At 47.9% G+C, this 21,315-nt stretch overlaps 1 protein-coding gene across 3 annotated transcripts in view; it reads right to left on the bottom strand.

Annotated features, from left to right (window-relative positions):
• Nucleotides 1-12,516: 12,516 nt before the first annotated feature.
• LOC140455160 (uncharacterized) overlaps nt 12,517-21,315 on the bottom strand; it is a 38,348-nt gene continuing 29,549 nt past the window's right edge. Inside the window, exons 6-8 of one of the 3 annotated variants that reach the window (XM_072549860.1) lie at nt 20,217-20,324; nt 16,309-16,401; nt 12,517-12,860 (exon numbers count right to left, since the gene is read on the bottom strand). In XM_072549860.1, coding sequence (XP_072405961.1) covers nt 16,328-16,401; nt 20,217-20,324 — 182 coding nt within the window. In that variant the 3' untranslated portion in view covers nt 12,517-12,860; nt 16,309-16,327. The remainder of the gene's footprint in view (nt 12,861-16,308; nt 16,402-20,216; nt 20,325-21,315) is intronic. The other 2 variants (XM_072549862.1, XM_072549861.1) reach the window with 2 other exon arrangements.

Here is a 21,315-nt window from a genome sequence, read left to right as displayed (position 1 = left end):
ACAGCACAGAACAGGCCCATCCTGTGGTGGGGTGACCCCACAGAACAATACAACACAGAACAGGCCCATCCTGTGGTGGGGTGACCCCACAGAACACAGAACAATACAGCACAGAACAGGCCCATCCTGTGGTGGGGCGACCCCACAGAACAATACAGCACAGAACAGGCCCATCCTGTGGTGGGGTGACCCCATAGAACAATACAGCACAGAACAGGCCCATCCTGTGGTGGGGTGACCCCACAGAACAATACAGCACAGAACAGGCCCATCCTGTGGTGGGGTGACCCCACAGAACAATACAGCACAGAACAGGCCCATCCTTTGGGGGGGTGACCCCACAGAACAATACAGCACAGAACAGGCCCATCCTGTGGTGGGGTGACCCCACAGAACAATACAGCACAGAACAGGCCCATCCTGTGGGGGGGTGACCCCACAGAACAATACAGCACAGAACAGGCCCATCCTGTGGTGGGGTGACCCCACAGAACAATACAGCACAGAACAGGCCCATCGTGTGGTGGGGTGACCCCATAGAACAATACAGCAAAGAACAGGCCCATCCTGTGGTGGGACGACTCCACAGAACAACACAGCACAGAACAGACCCATCCTGTGGTGGGGCGACCCCATAGAACAATACAGCACAGAACAGGCCCATCCTGTGGGGGGGTGACCCCACAGAACAATACAGCACAGAACAGGCCCATCCTGTGGTGGAACGACCCCATAGAACAATACAGCACAGAACAGGCCCATCCTGTGGTGCGGCCACCCCACAGAACAATACAGCACAGAACAGGCCCTTCGGCCCACCATGTTGTGCCGAACTTCTATCCTAGATTAAGCACCCATCCATGTACCTATCCAAATGCCGCTTAAAGGTCACCAATGATTCTGACTCTGCCACTCCCACAGGCAGCGCATTCCATGCCCCCACCACTCTCTGGGTAAAGAACCCACCCCTGACATCTCCCCTATACCTTCCATCCTTCACCTTAAATTTATGTCCCCTTGTAACACTCTGTTGTACCCGGGGAAAAAGTTTCTGACTGTCTGCTCTATCTATTCCCCTGATCATCTTATAAACCTCTATCAAGTCACCCCTCATCCTTCGCCGTTCCAACGAGAAAAGGCCGAGAACTCTCAACCTATCCTCGTACGACCTACTCTCCATTCCAGGCAACATCCTGGTAAATCTTCTCTGCGCCGTCTCCAAAGCTTCCACATCTTTCCTAAAATGAAGTGACCAGAACTGCACACAGTACTCCAACTGTGGCCTAACCAAGGTCCTCTACAGCTGCAACATCACCTCACGACTCTTGAATTCAATCCCTCTGCTAACGAACGCTAATACACCATCGGCCATACTCATAAATCCTATCCCTCAGTACCCTTTCCATTACTTTGCCTACCACCAAAGTAAGACTAACTGGCCTGTAATTCCCGGGGTTATCCCTATTCCCTTTTTTGAACAGGGACACAACATTCGCCACTCTCCAGTCCCCTGGCACCACCCCCATTGACAGTGAAGACGAGAAGATCATTGCTAACGGTTCTGCAATTTCCTCTCTTGCTTCCCACATAATCCTAGGATATATCCCGTCAGGCCCGGGGGACTTGTCTATCCTCAAGGTTTTCAAAATGCCCAACACATCTTCCTTCCTAACAAGTATCTCCTCTAGCTTACCAGTCCGTTTCACACTCTCCTCTTCAACAATACGGTCCCTCTCATTTGTAAATACTGAAGAGAAGTACTTGTTCAAGACCTCTCCTATCTCTTCCGACTTAATACACAGTCTCCCACTACTGTCCTTGATTGGACCTACCCTCGTTCTCGTCATTCTCACGTTTCTCACATACGCATAGAATGCCTTGGGGTTATCCTTGATCCTATCCGCCAGGGATTTTTCATGCCCTCTCTTAGCTCTCCTAATCGCTTTCTTCAGGTCCCTTCTGGCTATCCTGTATCCCTCCACTGCTCTGTCTGAACCCTGTTTCCTCAACCTTATGTAAGCCTCCTTCTTCCTCTTTACTAGACATTCAACCTCCCTCATCAACCAAGGCTCCCTCACACGACCATCTCTTTCCTGCCTGATCGGTACATACATATCAAGGACACGTCGTATCTGCTCCTTGAAAAAGTTCCACATTTCCACCACATCCTTCCCTGACAGCCTATGCTCCCAATCTATGCTCCTCAAATCCTGTCTTACAGCATCGTATTTACCCTTCCCCTAATTGTAAAACCTACCCTGTTACACACACCTATCTCTCTCCATAACCAAGGTGAAAGTCACAGAATTGTGGTCACCATCACCAAAATGCTCACCCACTAACAAGCCCATCACTTGTCCCGGTTCGTTACCAAGTACCAAATCCAATATGGCCTCCCCTCTGGTCGGACAATCTACATACTGAGTTAGAAAAGCTTCCTGGACACACTGCACAAACACCGCCCCATCCAATCTACTTGATCTAAAGAGCTTCCAATCAATATTTGGGAAGTTGAAGTCGCCCATGACTACGACCCTGTGGCTTCTGCACCTTTCCAAAATCTGTTTCCCAATCTGTTTCTCCACATCTCTGCTGCTATTGGGGGGCCTATAGTAAACACCCAACAAAGTGACTGCACCTTTCCTATTTCTGACTTCAGCCCATACTACCTCCAAAGGCAGATCCCCCTCGAACTTCCTTTCTGCAGCCGTTATACCATTTCTAATTAGCAATGCCACCCCCCCTCCTTTTTTATCACCCTCCCTAATCTTACTGAAACATCTGTAACCAGGAACCTCCAACAGCCATTCCTGTCCCTCTTCTATCCACGTTTCCGTGATGGCCACAACATCGTAGTCCCAGGTACCGACCCACGCCTTAAGTTCACCCACCTTATTTCTGATACTCCTTGCGTTGAAGTATACGCACTTGAGCCCATCTCTGTGTCCGCAAGTATTCCCTGTCAGTGCTACCTTCTCCACAGCCTTCCTACAGTCTTGGACATCCTGACACACAGCTAGCTTACTTGCTGGACTACAAGTCTGGATCCCATCCCCCTGCCAAATTAGTTTAACCCCCCCCCCCCCCGAAGAGTGCTAGCAAACCTCCCTCCCAGGATATTGGTGCCCTTCTGGTTCAGGTGCTTGTACAGGTCCCACTTTCCCCAGAATGCAGTCCAATTGTCCAAATACCTGAAGCCCTCCCTCCTACACCATCCTTGCAGCCACGTGTTCAACTGCACTCTCTCCCTATTCCTTGCCTCACTGTCACGTGGCACCAGCACCAACCCAGAGATGACGACTCTGTCCGTCCTAGCTTTTAGCTTCCAGCCTAACTCCCTGAGCTCCCGAATGACCTTCCCACCCCTCTTCCTACCTATGTCATTGGTGCCAATGTGCACCACGATTTCTGGCTGCACACCCTCCCCCTTAAGGATTTTGAAGACACGGTCTGAGACATCTCGGACCCTGGCACCCGGGAGGCAACAAACCATCCGAGAGTCTCGCCCATGTCCACAGAACCGCCTGTCTGTCCCTCTAACTATAGAGTCTCCTGAACTATTACCACGGACTGCCTTTGGTGGGAGGAGTACTGCCTCCCACTTTGCCCTTCACATATTGGCGGATGGTGCTCAGCTTCCCAGTGTTTTAACATTTCCACTCGGGTGTGTTTGGTTTGGAGGATGACGTTCCTTGCCATTACTATGGGTTTGCTGATCCTCACGGCCCAAGCAGCACACTCTAAGGCCACTCTGCATCTGGGCAGCCTGGTGCCTACTGGCCCTTCCATGGGTCTCTTCCTGCTCCTGTGGTCCTGTGTGACCGCTACGGAGTAAAATCCTCCCTCATTATTACAGTGTGTGTGGAAGTCTTTACTGGGATCTGGCAGCCTTAGCCCAGGGGCTGATATTAACCTGAGTTGTTAGCTCACTGTAAACCTCTGCCTGTTCTGGTGCCCAGGTCACAGGTTCCGAGGAGGACTTGCCCCCTTTGATTAGTTTTTGAATTGGTTCAGCCAATCTTGTGAACTCTGGTATAAAGTTCCTTACAGTAACGGGTTGTGGCATTTGCTGAATTGTCTTCTTTTGTCCACTTGGTATTTCCTTGACTCCCTGGGATATAAGGTGTCCCAGGGATATCACATGGGCTTGTCCTATTTCCGATTTTGTGGGGCTGCCAGTTCACACAACACACGGTGTAAAACTTCCTAGTGTCCTGATTCGGATTCCGAAGCAATCAGGATATCGTCCACGTATTGTAGGGCCATGCTCCCTTCTGGTAAATCTGTTTTGTTGAAGATGTTGCTCATCACTCAGTGAAAGATAGTGTGGATCCCCTGTGACAAGCTGAGTCCACATTTACAGTCCCTTACTGTGAAGGTGAATTTATTCTGGAATCCAGAGTGTGGTGGGGTGGACCTGTGTCTAATATGGTGAAAAGGTTGTGCTTAGGGGCCAATCTGTTTAGAATTGTGGAGGGCTCTGCTCCAATGGGATGCATTTTGGGGGTGACCTTATTTAGCCCCATATAGTCAACGGTGAGTCTAAAGCTCCCATCAGGTTTTATTAATGACCATATTGAGGAATTGGTTGTACTTGTGATCACTCTGAGGATCTCGTCTCACTCGTTCTTTAACTATCTCTGCAACTGGCCTTCTCTGCTTCAGGTCTGATTGGGTACTGCTGGTGGGGCTTATACTCCAGTCCGGGCACCATTATAGGGTCTATCTCAACTAAACACATGTCTAGTATTGTCTCTGCCCATGCCTCGGGGTTGGAGGTGCAGAAGGTTCCGAATCCCCCCCTTTCAAGGTTCCAGTTCCCTACTGGTGACTTGTAAGTTTCCCAATCTCGGTCTTTCAGTCGTCCTGTTTTGGCCAGATCAGTTTTCCTTTTGCACAGTCAATCGAGACTTTGTATTCCTTCAATGAGTCGTTTCCATTATGGTGCCTTCATTCTTTTGGTGTACATAACATCTCAGAGGGATATATATGTTATTGATTTCCAGGCGGGTAGTCTTGTTTAAGTAAGCAGGTGTCTTATCCCCTTCTACCCCGGTAAGGTGGATCACTATATTTGTGTGGGGTAAGGGTAAGTTGGTGATAGATACAGCTGCTCCTGTGTCTACCAGTGTCTCACATTTCCTACCTCCAACTCCTGTGGGTACGTAAATCCTCCCCTTTCCCTTACCCTTATGAACGGGGGCAGCTGGCTGTCAGCTCTGTGGATCGCAGGAGTCCTGCGGTTCCGTGGTGTTCCGGGTGTTGTTTGGGGTTCCCCCATGCTTTTCCCTGCCTCTGTATGCCCTGCTCTATTGCAGTGGCTGCTGTTCCTTGTCCTATTCCCTGCCTGTGGGGCCGGACATCTCTGTCAAAGTGTCCCGGTTGTGGCAGGAGAGTTTGGTTCTGCCTTCACCTCTGTTCTGGTAGGCTGCTCTGTCAGGTTTTTTTTATTGTGGGAACTTCTGTCTCCCGCATCCCGCTAGCCTCCTCTACCAGGTCATCATCACTTTGGGACATTATCACTCCATTTTCAGGATGGATTGATAGGCGCGAGAGAGCCAGTCTCTGAAAGTCTGGTCCCCACAAACTCGGTTTGCTTGTCCTGACCACTCCTGGTATATGCTAAATAATTGTTCCCTATACTCAGAGGCTCCTTCCCCTTTCAGCTGTTTGGTGATCGGAATTTTGCTCCAGTTCGTGGGAGCATTTCCTAATACCCGCTGGATCTCTTCCTGTTGGGCATCTATCTTAGCTGTAAGGGCAACGGCCATGTGTCCACCATCCTTCCCCTATGGTCTCAGGCTGCTGTGGTCTCGGGTCTGCCAGCTACCCATCCCCAGGCTGCCCAGACCAGCTGGTGTCTATCCCTCAAGTACAGTTGGTGCCCTCCCCATATACCATCTAGCTGTTCCCAGAACCTCACGTTTGCACTGTGAGGCTGTAACTTGCCCAGGGAGGCCATGATCTGTTGCCTTTCGCTGCAACTCTATCCCTCCCCTAGTGACTGGCGCTAGGTTATATTCTTGCACCTCCTGCTCTGCTGAGGGAGCAGTTGGTCCCTGCTGGACGGTTTCATAGGAAGGGAGAGAGTCAGTCTCCCTTTCCTCCTGTACTTTTTCTAATCTGTGTTCTAGCTCCTTTATCTTGTCCTCCAGCTCAATTTGTTTTTGGCCCTTTCTCCACCTGTTCAATTCGGCCTGCTGATTGATACACTGACATTACCCCGATCTTTTTAGTTTTATTTCATTTTTGTTTGTCAATCCAATTCTGCTGCTGTACTAATGTCTGGAATGGGTTCAAACCCCCCTTTCTTTATCCGTCAACGCCAGTCTGTATTCTATTTCTCAATAAGGGAACCTGCAGTATTCCCTTTAAAATTCTGATCTGCCATCTCACAGATTGTGTAACCCTGGACACCACCAACAGTGAAGTGTCCTTAACTCTATCCCATGGCCACTAATACTGTCCCAGCACCGTCTGTACGGCTATAGCAGCCTGTAGCAAGGTGTGATTTCTACTGGTGCGACCTTTCTACTCTCACGACCACCACTACTCGTCAGTACCTACTGGTTGGCTGGGAATGTTGGTTCAATAGGGTGCGCTCTCTATCAGGACTCCTTTACCTTCCCAGCCACCTCTACTGACCCAACACTGCCCATAGGCCCAGAAACCTACCTTTAGCCCAGGGTGCTCTCTATCCGGGGGAACCTTTTACCCTCCCAGCTATCGCCACTATTCAAGCTCTGTCGTTCTGCTATGGACCAACGGAGTATCATGGCTACTCACAGTGTCCACCCTTCCCACCTCAGTAACGTTCTGCTCCACTGGAGTTTGGCTTTTGGTCACAGTGATCAGCTCCTCTTCCTCACCACTTCAATTTAAAACACAATAACAGACAGCAGCTAACCTTCGACTAGGCTCTAAATGGACTCTGCCCCTACCTGACTTTGCCACTTGTGCATCACAGCGCCTAGTGCCCTTGGCATCTCAATTCCCAACCATCATGTGAGTAGGCTACCCCTCTAACAACCAGTCTGAGGCAGGCACTATCTTGTCCTCTGGTCGTTTCAGCACAAGCAGCTGGTTATCACACCAGTTAGTACTCTCCCACTTACCCTCTTCAGGCATGGACTTCTACACAGGCCAGTACCATCATACAAGTTATACCTTACAATAGCCTTTTAAACTGAGTCTTTGGCCCAGTCTGACTCTTCAAAGTGTCTCTTACCCCAACTCTCTGATGGTGGCCTTTGACCAGAACACCAGGAATAGGAGACCCTGCTCACAGCACCAATCATTGTGGGGAAAATCACCAGTCTCAGAGTCAGAACTGGGATTCAATGGCAGGGTTTATTGTACAAAGAAAGTGGAGCCCTGGGGGGGTGGGAGAGAGAGAGACTGAGAGAGAGAGAGAGAGAGAGACTGAGAGAGAGAGAGACAGAGAGAGAGAGAGACAGAGAGAGAGAGAGAGACTGAGAGAGCAAGAGAGAGACTGAGAGAGAGCAAGAGAGAGACTGAGAGAGAGAGAGAGAGACTGAGAGAGCAAGAGAGAGACTGAGAGAGAGACAGAGAGAGCAAGAGAGAGACTGAGAGAGACAGAGAGAGACTGAGAGAGCAAGAGAGAGACTGAGAGAGAGAGAGAGAGAGACAGAGAGAGCAAGAGAGAGACTGAGAGAGAGCATGAGAGAGAGAGAGAGAGACTGAGAGAGCAAGAGAGAGACTGAGAGAGAGCATGAGAGAGAGAGAGAGAGACTGAGAGAGCAAGAGAGAGACTGAGAGAGAGCAAGAGAGAGGGGAGAGAGAGAGAGAGAGAAAAAATGAGAGAGAGAGAGAGACTGAGAGAGAGAGAGAGACTGAGAGAGCCTGAGAGAGAGCAAGAGAGAGGGGAGAGAGAGAGAGAGAGAGAGAAAATGAGAGAGAGAGTGAGACTGAGAGAGAGATACAGAGAGAGAGAGAATGAGAGAGAGAGAGACTGAGAGAGAGAGAGAGAGAATGAGAGAGAGAGAGAGAGAAAATGAGAGAGAGAGTGAGACTGAGAGAGAGATACAGAGAGAGAGAGAATGAGAGAGAGAGAGACTGAGAGAGAGAGCAAGAGAGAGGAGAGAGAGAGAGAGAAAATGAGAGAGAGAGAGAGAGATATGTCTGGAAACACAGCTGTCAGCTGCCAGCCTTCTCTCCCCCTCTGAGCATACGTCATGATACTTTATACGTTTCATGGTATAATTGTTCAAGTACCGAGTCTGTGTTTGTACAGCATGGATTGTTTACAGAAAACATTACAGAGTCATTGTCAGTTTCAGCAGCTACGCAGAGGTCCATTGCTGCAGTGATCGTTCTTCCTGAGAAGTTTTCCATTACTGCAAATCTGAAGTATGAACCCTTGTATACAAGCAGTCTCAGGTAGTTCACATATCTATTGAAGATGGTGGCTGGACTCTGACACTTCGGTGGGCAGTAGACATTACCGATGTGTATTCTCTCCCCTTCCCACCTTAAACTAACCATCTGTGTCTATTATACTGGTACCCTGTTGACCTCAGGCAGTATCTGTGTGTCCTTTGCTGTATTTTCCCATGTAATGTCTCAGCAGCTATCTTGTGTGCTAAGTGACCAACCTATAGCTCAGCGACCATTTTGTGTCTGTATGCTCCTTGTTAGCATACCCCGTATCAACTCCCACTTCACCATAGATCACAGTGGGCCAGGCAGCATCCATGGAGAGGGACAGCAAGCTAACATTTCAGGTCTAGAGTACTCTTCATCAGAACGGCTGGGAATTGTTGAGGGGGTAATATTTATGCAATAGTGGGGGTGGGGTGGAGTGCTGACAGAGAAGATGTTGCATACGTGCTGTAGGAAATAAATAAATCTATTTAACTAAATTAGCCTTTGCTAAAGGTGTATTTATAGCAAGTTACTACATTGGAACAGGAACAAAGTGTGTGTTGCTGGAAAAGCACAGCCAGTCAGGCAGCATCCGAGGAGCAGGAGAATCAACGTTTCGAGCATAAACCCTTCATCAAGAACAGTCCATTTGTAATAGTTAACATAAATAATTTGTTAACTTTAACTCTATTGAAATGCTTAAGTCATTTAAATCTTTGAAAATTTTGTCTGATTTTTAACTGAAGTGTAAAAGTAAAGCGTATTTTACTTAATGTCAAGTGGTTTGACCAATCGAATTGCATCTTTACTAACTTGTTATTCTAAAGGTAAATGTAAGGTCTAGACTATTTTCTGAATGTTTTGAGGGGTTTCAGTCTGGTCCATAACACTTGTTAAGCCTATATATGCATGCATACATATGTAAACATTACAGATTTAAGTCACCCACTCGAACAGACCCAGACACACAAGTAGAAAGCTGGACAGTACACCAGCACTTACCCAGAGACTCACTGAAGATGTTACCAAGCACAGTTACAAAACATCTGAAAACAAACCTTCCAGCTCAGCCAGCAAACTTACAACCTGAACCTCAACCTGAGCTACAAATCTTCTCAAAAAATTGCTTTGAAACCATTAAACAACAGCTCATGTAAGATTACAAGAAATGGGATAATGTGTTGAGGAGAGCAAACTAGCAATGAGTTGGCAGCATTTTTAATAATGTAAGTGGCAAATAATTGGAGGGATGCAGTGAACAGAATGAATCTGAACCAAGGAACAGTACTCCCCAGGTCGTTCTGCTATCATGTGCATTTTGTTAATGCAAATTCACTATAATATGATGGATGAACTGGGGACACTTTCTAAAGCGTGTATTGGTTATAACACGTTTCCAACCCCTTTAGTTTCGATGGTGCTGCTATTACACAATTTCCTTATAAGACAGGATTGCACGAGAACTGACCTACTGCATTATAGCAGAACTGCCTGTATACACTCAGCCAGTACAGTACTCAGGATAACTCAACTCTGAAGTTTGTTTGTAGGGAGAAAGCAATATTTTCTATAGATGGTGGATTAAAACTCTGTAAGGAGAATGTAGGAATTGGAAGCAGAAGTGGATCTTTCAGCCTCTTGAGCTGACTTTGCTGTTTGGAATGATCACCTTAACTCTACCCTCCTACCTATAATCCCTCATAACCACTTGCTTCTCTAACTCAGCCTTGAATAGATTCAATGGACCCAGCCTTTACTGCTCAACGTGGAAGAGAATTCCAAACAATAGAGAGCCCTATTCCTTCTCAGTTCTGTTTTATTTCGAATTCCTGACCAGAGTCTTTCCACAAGTGTGCAAACATCAGTGAGTGTAGATCAGCTTTCTTCAGATACAGCTTTCTCCTTTTTTTTCATGATCTTTTGCTGATTATTAAACTTTCTGCTACCTTTTCATCTCCACAAACATTGGAAGGAATGTACAATTTTTCTTTCAATTTGACACACAGAAGGCCATTTAGCCCTGCTTCCCCCCCCCCCCCATTCAATATGATCAGGGTTGATCATCCAACTCAGTCCCCTGTTCCCACTTTCTTCCCAAAATCTTTGATCCCTTCAGCTTAAGAAGACTGGGGAACAGGGTGGTAGACATAAAAGAGAATTACAGAGCAGTGTATCTCACATCAGTGGTGGGGAAACTACTGGAGAAGATTCTCAGGGAGAGACTTATTCGCCACTTGGAGGGGCAAGGTTTGATCAGGGATAGTCAGCATGGCTTTGTCAGAGGGACAGCAGGCCTGATAAATTTGATAGAATTTTTCAAGGAGGTGACCAGATATGTAGATGAGGGTAGGGCAGTTGATATGGATTTCAGCAAAGCATTTGACAAAGTATTGAAGAAGGTAAAAGCATGTGGGGATTCAGGGTAACTTGGCAAGTTGGATCCAATATCGTGGGGCGGCACAGTGGTTAGCGCAGGGACCCAGGTTCAATTCCAGCCTTGGGCGACCAGTGTCTGTGTGGGTTTCCTCCGGGTGCTCCGGTTTCCTCCCACAGTCCAAAGATGTGCAGGTCAGGGTGAATTGGCCGTGCTAAATTGCCCAGTGTTAGGTGCATTAGTCAGTGGGAAATGTGTTTGGATGGGTTACTCTTTGGAGGGTCGGTGTTGACTTGTTGGGCCGAAGGGTCTGTTTCCATACTGTAGGGAATCTAATCATATCAGCTTAGTGCCAGGAGACCGAGGGTGGTGGTGGTGGAAGAATGTTTGTGTAACCAGAGTCTGTTGTCCAGTGGAGTGGCACAGGGATCAGCAGTGGGACCCTTATAGTTTGTGACATGTATATACGATATGGGTGGGAATGTGGTGGAGATTAATAAGTAAGTTTGCAGATCACATGAAGATTGTTTGGGTGATCGTCAGATCAGGAGCAGATGGAATTTAACCCTGGAAAGTCTGAGGTCATGGGTGATGGAACAAGACAAGGGAGCACTCTGTGAATGGCAGAGCACTAGGGAGCTCAGAGTAATATAGGGATCTCGGTTGTACACATCCACAGATCCCTGAATGAGGCAGGACAGATTAATAAGGTAGTTAAGAAGGGATATGGGACACTTTTTTCCAGTCATGTATTGGATTAATAAAAGCAGGGAAGTTAGGTTGGAGCTGTACAAAGCTGTGCTTAAACCACACTCCAAAAAGGGTGTGATTGCAGTGGTGGGGATTCAGAGGAGATTCTCAGTGATGAAGATATGCTCAGGTTGTTTTCCCTATAACAGAGCAGATTGAGGGGGAACCACGGGGGAATTGCCAGAGGACTGGAGAACAGTTACGTGATTGCAGTTTTCCGTGATTGCACAGAATTACAGACCAGTGAGTCTCACTGTTATTAGTAAGGAAATTTGGAAAAAAAGTCTGAAGGAGACAACTAATCTCCTCATGGAAAGGCAAGGTTTAATCAGGGATGGTCAGCATGGCTTTATTCAGGCCAAATGAACTGGATAGAAGTTTGTGAGGAGGTATCCAGGTGTGTAGATGTAATTGACATGGATTTCAGCAAAGCTTTGAACAAGGTCCCAGACTGGAAACCAATCCGAGAAGGTAAAAGCAGGCAATTGTCTTAGTGGTAGGAGACAGAGGGTGGTAGAAGACTTTGTGTCACTGAAGGCTGGTGTCCAGTGGTACACTGCAGGAATTAGGGCTGGGACCCTGATTGGTTGTGGTTTAAATAAACAATATCGACATGAACCTGGGGGAAGAGGGTGGGTGACATAAACAAAGGTTGGGAGATTGACAGTGAGGAAGTAGGTGAAAGTTACAGGAGGATATAGACAGATTGGCTGGATAGCACATGGTATTTAATCCTGGTCAGTGTGTAGTTATGTACTTTTTAAAAAGTCACAAGTCAAGGAAGTACTGAATAACTGGTAAGACACAAGGAAGCTCAGACAGAGGGATGTGACCTCCGCAGGGATTCAGCTGGTCTGTGCCAAATGTTTTCCTTTCTGAGGAAAGTATGAAGGCAGGCCAGCAGTATCTGGGTATATTGTGGTCTAGCAGTAATAGGGCTGTGTATGTGGATCATTTCCTCCTGGTAATGGAGTAGGTGAAAGATGACACCAGTCAGTGTGTCTGCAAGAGCTGCTTTTTCATTTTATTGAAAATTGCAATGACAAAGGGTATGACATCCCAGCAATTGTCAGCATCTGGTGATTTATGCACAAAAAAAATACAGTATTCCTTCCTTTTAACAACAGCAATGCTCATAGCTGTCTATTGGACAGACAGCTGGTTAGAAACATTCCATAATCATTGAAGTTCTGATTGAAATTCTTACTGACGAGGTTTTTAATCCACAAGCTGATATTATCTGCAGTTTATTGTGGCTCCTGTATTAAGCCTTTGTTTAAAGAGAGCAGCCTGTGGAAAAGGACAGGAGACAGCAAGCGTCGACATCTGCTTCTTGTTGTGATTAAGCTGCCTGGAAAACAAGACCAACTCAATCACTACGGACTAAAACGAAAACTAAAATCCTTTGGGTATATGCAGCACCAAGACCAACTCAGTTTGTTTATGTAAGGCTGTTAGGAAATGTGGTTAGGTACTGTTCCGATCTTTTACAGAACAAGAGTGTTGTAGGAGAAGGATCTGCAGCCTGATAGCCTTCGTTAGTTGTGAGGTTAGGTGTCTCCTGACTCCATGATCTTTTTAACTCCTCTCCAATACCCTTCCTTAACCTGCATCCCTCCCTGCAGCCTTATGCCAGGGCTTGATCCTTTCATTGGGAACAGTCAGAGTGACATAGATCAAACCCTCAAACCCTGTCAACATCCTTATAAATGTGTTCTGGGTTGGAGGGTTTGAGTTAGCAGGAGAGGCTGAATAGGCTGGGACTTCTTTGGAGCGTCAGAGGCTGAGGGGGGACCGTTTGGAGGTTTATAAAATCATAAAGGGGCGGGGATAGGGTCAACAAACAGTCTTTTCCTCAAGATCCAAAACTAGAGGGCAGAGGTTTAAGGGAAGAGGGGAAAGATTTAAAAGGGACCTGAGGAATAACATTTTCACCCAGAGGGTGGTAACGTGTATGGAATGAGCTGCCAGAGGATGTGGTGGAGGCTGGTACAATGACAGCATTTAAAAGGCATCCAGATGGGTTCGTGAAAAGGAAGGGTTTTACAGGGATATGGGCCAAATGCTGGCAAATGGGTCCAGCTTAACTGAGGATATCTGGTATACATGGAGAGGTTGGACCAAGGGATCGGTTTTCATGCTGGATAGATCCATGACCTGGCCTGCCTTCATTTTCTTCCACTTTTCTAAATCTGAATGAACCTCTCTGTGAACCCAGCGTCGTGGTAATAGCTGTGACCATACCGACACCGCACCGTGCGGTACAGACCACACCGACACCGCACCGTGCGGTACTGACCACACCGACACCGCACCGTGCGGTACAGACCACACCGACACCGCACCGTGTGGTACAGACCACACCGACACCGCACCGTGCGGTACAGACCACACCGACACCGCACCGTGCGGTACAGACCACACCGACACCGCACCGTGCGGTACAGACCACACCGACACCGCACCGTGCGGTACAGACCACACCGACACCGCACCGTGCGGTACAGACCACACCGACACCGCACCGTGCGGTACTGACCACACCGACACCGCACCGTGCGGTACAGACCACACCGACACCGCACCGTGCGGTACAGACCACACCGACACCGCACCGTGCGGTACTGACCACACCGACACCGCACCGTGCGGTACAGACCACACCGACACCGCACCGTGCGGTACAGACCACACCGACACCGCACCGTGCGGTACAGACCACACCGACACCGCACCGTGCGGTACTGACCACACCGACACCGCACCGTGCGGTACTGACCACACCGACACCGCACCGTGCGGTACTGACCACACCGACACCGCACCGTGCGGTACAGACCACACCGACACCGCACCGTGCGGTACAGACCACACCGACACCGCACCGTGCGGTACAGACCACACCGACACCGCACCGTGCGGCACAGACCACACCGACACCGCACCGTGCAGTACAGACCACACCGAAACCGCACCGTGCTGCACAGACCATACCGACACTGCACCGTGCGGTACTGACCACACCGACACCGCACCGTGCGGTACAGACCATACCGACACCACACCGCGCTGCACAGACCACACTAACACCGCACCGTACTGCACAGACCACACTAACACCGCACCGTGCTGCACAGACCACACTGACACCGCACCGTACTGCACAGACCACACTAACACCGCACCGTGTGGCACGGACCACACCGACACCGCACCGTGCTGCACAGACCACACCGACACTGCACCGTGTGGCACGGACCACACCGACACTGCACCGTGGGGCACGGACCACACCGACACCGCACAGTGAGGCACGGACCACACAGACACCGCACCGTGCTGCACGGAGCACACCGACACCACACCACTCTGCACAGACCACACCGACACCGCACCGTGCTGCACGGACCACACTAACACCGCACCGTGCTGCACAGACCATACCGACACCGCACCGTGCTGCACAGACCACACCGACACCGCACCGTGCGGTACAGACCACACCGACACCGCACCGTGCGGTACAGACCATACCGACACCGCACCGTGCGGTACAGACCATACCGACACCGCACCGTACTGCACAGACCACACCGACACCACACCGTGCTGCACAGACCACACTGACACCGCACCGTGCTGCACAGACCACACTTACACCGCACCGTACTGCACAGACCACACTAACACCGCACCGTGCTGCACAGACCACACTGACACCGCACCGTGCTGCACGGACCACACCGAAACCACACCGGGCTGCACAGACCACACTAACACCGCACCGTGCTGCACAGACCACACCGACACTGCACCGTGTGGCACGGACTACACCGAAACCGCACCGTGTTGCACAGACCACACCGACACCACACCGCGCTGCACAGACCACACCGACACCACACCGCGCTGCACAGACCACACTGACACCGCACCGTGCTGCACGGACCACACAGACACCGCACCGTGCTACACGGACCACACAGACACCACACCGTGCTGCACGGACCACACCGACACCGCACTGCACGGACCACACCGACACCGCACTGCACGGACCACACCGACACCGCACTGCACGGACCACATCGACACTGCACCACGCTGCACAGACCACACCAACACTGCACCGTGTGGCACGGACCACACCGACACTGCACCGTGCTGCACGGACCACACCGACACTGCACAGTGAGGCACGGCCCACACAGAAACCGCACCGTGCTACACGGACCACACCGACACCGCACTGCGCTGCACGGAGCACACCGACACCGCACCACGCTGCACAGACCACACCGACACCGCACCGTGCTGCACAGACCACACCGACACCGCACCGTGCTGCACAGACCACACCGACACTGCACCGTGTGGCACGGACCACACCGACACTGCACCATGCTGCACGGACCACACTAACACCGCACCCTGCTGCACAGACCACACCGACATCGCACCGTGCTGCACGGACCACACTAACACCGCACCGTGCTGCACAGACCACACTAACACCGCACCGTGCTGCACAGACCACACTAACACCGCACCGTGCTGCACAGACTACACCGACACCGCACCGTGCTGCACAGACCACACTAACACCGCACCGCGCTGCACGGACCACACCGACACCGCACTGTGCTGTACGGACCACACCGACATCGCACCGTGCTGCACGGACCACACCGACACCGCACCGTGTGGTACAAAGCTATCTTCGGGTACTGCAGTAATGAATTTCCCTCGGAACATTTGTAAGTTCTCAGCCTTTTGTATTCTGCTTCTTTATACTATACCTTGTTTGAAAGCACTGTGTTAATTTGGTATGGAAATGTGTACATTTGCTCGTCTGACTGCTTTCAACTTTAGATACAGTTCCAGTTCTCGAACTGTTGGGATAGAAATGAACAGAGTGTAAAAGCTGCAATTTGAGAGGCTGGGATGACATCGTAAACAATGAGGTTCTCCTGAGAACTCAGATGGGCAGCATTAATTTGAGAGAATTAATGATAAAGGAGCACAGGTCTCAGACTTTGGAGCAGGTTTAAGCCTCTCAGTCCCTGCAGTCTGCATCCCTTTTCAATCAGAGCTAGTTGTCGTCTCAACCCTACTCCCCAGTCACATTCTCATCTTTCAAAACCCTCATTTGTCTGAACATGGGTCCAATTGGGTTCTGGGGAAGAGAATGTCACAGACTCACAAGCCTCAGGAAAAAAAAAGAAATTCTCAACTCCTTCTTAAAAGAGAGAGCTCCTATTTTTAAACCGTATTGCTTGTAATAGGAGAAATCCTTTCAGAGTCCCCTCGGGATCTGTCAAGTCTCACTGAGGTCCTCTCTCATCCTTCAACACTTCAATGAGTCCAGATCCAACTTGTTCAACCTTTCCTCCGAAAATAAACAGCTCTCATCCCAGGAAAGAGTTGAATGACCCCTACTGAAGTGCTTCTAATGTAGTGATATCCTTTTTTCAGTAAGGAAATTAAAACTGTACACATTACTCCAGATGTGTCCTCAATCTGAACTTGTACAGCTGCAGTAAAACCTCAAGATGTTTACCTGCAATAAGCCCTGATCTGCCATAGCCTTACTGTTCACTAATTGGACCTGCATTCTAATATAACGGATTCGTGAACTGGTGCACCTAGTTCCCTTGGTAGCTCAGAGTTTTGCAGATTCTCTTTATTTATACAATAGACTGGGTTTGTATTCTTCCTGCCAAAGTGGACCAGTTCAGATTTTCCCACAGTGCACTCCATCTGCAAAATGTTTGCTTACTCACTGAACCTGATTACAATCTCTCTGCAAATTGTTTATCCTCTTGATAGCTATCTTGGTGGGCCACAAAAGGTTACAAGGGAAATTAGAGGCAAGGTTATTGGAGCTAAAGAAGAGGCAGACAAACTGGCCAGAAAAACAAATAGCAGCCCTGAGGAGTGGGAGAAGTTTAGAATTCTGCAAAGAAGGAGAAAGGCATTGTCTGAGAATAAGCTGATGGGGAACATTAAAGCCGATTACAAAGGTTTCCATTGGTATGTGAAGGGAAAAAGATTGGTGAAGACAAATGACGGTGCCTTACAATCAGAGACCCTGAATTCCAGAGATTTACTGAGTTCAAATTGCACCTTCTGCCTTGGCAGGATTGAAACACAAGGCCCAGAATATTCCTTGTGCCTCTGGAGTAAAAATCCACCGATAGTTCCACTGGGTCATCACCTCCCTCATGATAATGGAGAGCTGAGAAATGGCTGATCATCGAAAAATGTACTTTTGCTATATTTTCGTAAAGAAAGACAGCCATAACATCCTAGAGATGTTGGGGAAACACCCGGGTGCAATAACCCCAGAGAAGCCGGTATCCTATCACCATGTCATTGTTTACTTCCACATGCACAGTAGGTGGACTCTGACCAATTAGCTCAGAGTCAGTCCCGAGAGTGAGGGGAGTCTCAGCGACTCCCTGATTAGCCCAGACTGACAGCCCCAGTCAGGGATCTCCTATTCAACATGATGCACCTGGTCAACCTCATTCCAACCACTCCAACAGAATTTAGTGAGAGACTGAGGTACTGCATGAAATCTGGATTAGTACCGAAATAGGGTTGAGAAAATTGATGGGATTCCCAGGCCCTGATTAGCTACATCCTTGAGTACTTAAAAAAAACCACCCTAGAAATAGTAGACACACGGGTGATTTTCTTCCAAGACTCTATAAACTATGGAAACTTTCCGAAAGATTTAGGGTTAGATAATGTAAGCCCTCTATTTAAGAAAGGAAGCAAAATGAAAACTGGGAATTATAGGCAGTTCAGCTGGACACAGACAAGCAAATCCTTTCCAAAGTGAAGTATCGCTCAATAGAGACATTTCAAAATGCAAGTTAAAAAGGAAACAAGAGAGGTGAAGGGTATAAGAGACCAGCAGCCCAACATCATTAAACCAAATCCAAAGGTCTTCCATTGGCAAATAAACAGGAACATCTTACATGATCCCAGATGATGTTACTACTGGATAGGTCAGATCCTAAACTGAAACCTGGTTTAAAAATAATAATATGGTGGTCTTTCACTGAAACACCAGCATGCAAAGCTGCAGATTTCATTTTAATTATAAAAGAATTTTATGACACAAAATAAAAGATAAAATAGAATAACTTGTGCTATTTACATATAACACAATCTGAAAGATTTAAAAAACATTTCAAAACTCCTATCTATCCCAACACCATCACTTTACAATTCCCAACTATCAGAGATAGCCCTCTCTCTATCACATCCATTGATTTGACTTCTTTCAATTCCTGGTCCTGAGAGTTTGACAAATTTGCCCTTGATTAGTCTCTCAGACCAGATAAGTCTGAGCTTAAATGTTTTTAGCATCATATAACCTTTCTAGGTTTTGATCCAAACACTTCTGGTCTGGAATTTTCTAACTAAAATCCTTACACTGAGGTAACCTATTTTCTAACTGTTCTGAACTGACTCTTTTTCTCCTGGAGAAAATGTACCTGTATCTAACCTCAGCCAGGTTTTCTGGGAACTTTAACCAAAAACCTGCTTCGAAATCAAAAGCAATCAATACTTTTGAATGTTTACTTTCTTGGATTGTAAAATTCTTACAATGCAAACAAGTTATCATTAAGTTAAAGACAAATTTGGCTGATCCTATTGGATCATAGGGCTGCTCTCTCATTACAAAGAAACAGCTGGTGGTAAGTTTAACGCAAGGGTCACCAAGTATCAGATAAGGGGCGATGCTGAAAAGGGGCGAGTTTCATGGTAACCTCAGCCAGTGCAGGAATTGAACCTGCACTCTTGGTGTCACTCTGCATCGAAAACCAGTCCTGCCAACTGAGCTAACCACACAAGGCGGGGGGGGGGGGCAAGTCAGTGAATACTTTAAGGCTGAATTAGGATTTTACCAACAAGTAAGTCAAGGATTATAGGGAAGAAACAGGAAAGTGGATTTGTAGCCAGAATGAGACAGTTCAGATGTTATTGAATGGTAGAGTAGGCATGAGGAACTGAATATTTCTTGTGGTTTTATATTCTTATATGTCACATAAACAGTATTCAATCATTAATCTTATTGCTGACTCTCTGTAGTGCTGAGAAGGATTTCGAAGCTGCTGGAGGATAGTTGGGGGGCTGATGGAACTGATGATTTCTGGTTTAGTTTAGTCTTCAGCACCAGTGTGGGGTCAGATGCTGCATCTTGCCTGTCTGACATGGTGGATCACCAACATCAGGCCATTTACACAGGTACATGAAAGCTGGATCCTGACCCAAGCAAGAACTTTCCATTTGGGGTCAGTGTCTGACAGCCTGACATCTGTAACCAATTGTATTTTCAGAAAGTGCCTTCACCTCCTTTTCCCAGCTTCACCAGCAGTGCCTACCCATAATCATGGTGATGCTAATCTTTCAGCAGTGTATGGCCTCTGATTGGCTGTCTAATCTCAGGAATCTGAAACAGGGCTCCTTTTTTGACAGATTAGCCCAGCCACGTCCCACGACTGCCCTTGGTGGATTACTGACCTAGGGCTGAGGTCAAACAAACCATCAGTGCAATAAACAGGTAACCATTTCCAGACCAATTCAGCATGGGGACATCTTCATGACACATCGAAAAGATGCAGGAGAAAGAACAGACTTTACAATCAGATGGAGAATTACACATAAGACAGAATTCTAACTTCTTACTTACAGTATGTGATGTAGTAGATGACAGATGCAAACATAGGGATTAAGTAGACCAGCACAGCAAGTAAACTCCTTGTAATTAACATTTCGGGGGGAAATTGGCAGAGTGAAGCTGCAGCATGCAATGTATAGACAGACAAGGTTACTTTAATGTTATCCTTTCCTGAAATTCGGACAATTAATCATACTGGAAGAATCAGTGTCATATACAAGTCATTGGGACATCAATATTAAAACAGGCTGAATTCAGAGAAATAGGATCATAATTATTAAACACAGATCATCAACATGCAATGACAGTTTGTAGATTGTAGAGATACTAATATTAAGTATCCAAGTAGTGCAAAACAGTAATCTTGCACAATGTTCCCGATGGGAATCCTTTCCACACAACCATCCCTGATGTAATAAACAGGCCATAAGACACAGGAGCAGGAATTAGGCCATTCAGCCCATCCAGCCTGCTCCACCATTCAAACATGGCTGATAGGTTTCTCAACCCCATTTGCCCGCTTTCTCCCCGTAACCCTTGACCCTCTTGATACCCAAAAACCTATCTACCTTCATCTTAAATATCCTCACTGCCCTGGCCCCCACAGCCTTCTGTGGCAATGAATCCCATCGGTTCCCCACTCTCTGGCTGAAGACGTTTCTCCTTCTCTCCATTCTCAAAGGCCTTCCCTTTACTCTAAGGCTGTGCCCTCTGGTCCTAGTCTCTCCTCCCAATGGAAGCATCTCCCCAACATCCACCCTGTCCAGGCCATTCAATTAGATCCCCCCCTCATTCTTCTAAACCCCATCGAATCCTTAAACGTTCCTTATGTGTTAAGCTTTCTCGTGAATCTCCTCTGAACATGTTCCAGGACCAGTACTTCCTTCCAAAGATATGGGGCCCAAGATTGTACTCCAAATGTGATCTGACCAGATCCTAACAGAGCCTCAGAAGTACACCCCTGCTTTAATATTCAAGTCTTCCCAAAATAAGCCTTGATACTGATATTTCAGGAGGTGAAGTCTTTTTCTGTGTTCATGTGGGGAACTTTCAGGTTTCCCTCCAGTCCAAATGGAAATAGGAAGGACTCTAATGTTTGAGATTCTCTTAT

This window comes from Chiloscyllium punctatum, chromosome 30 (genome assembly GCF_047496795.1).
Source record: "Chiloscyllium punctatum isolate Juve2018m chromosome 30, sChiPun1.3, whole genome shotgun sequence".
Classification (NCBI taxonomy): Eukaryota; Metazoa; Chordata; class Chondrichthyes; order Orectolobiformes; family Hemiscylliidae; genus Chiloscyllium; species Chiloscyllium punctatum.
The sequence above is the reverse complement of the archived record's forward strand: the minus strand, read 5'-3'. Positions and strand labels throughout refer to the sequence as shown.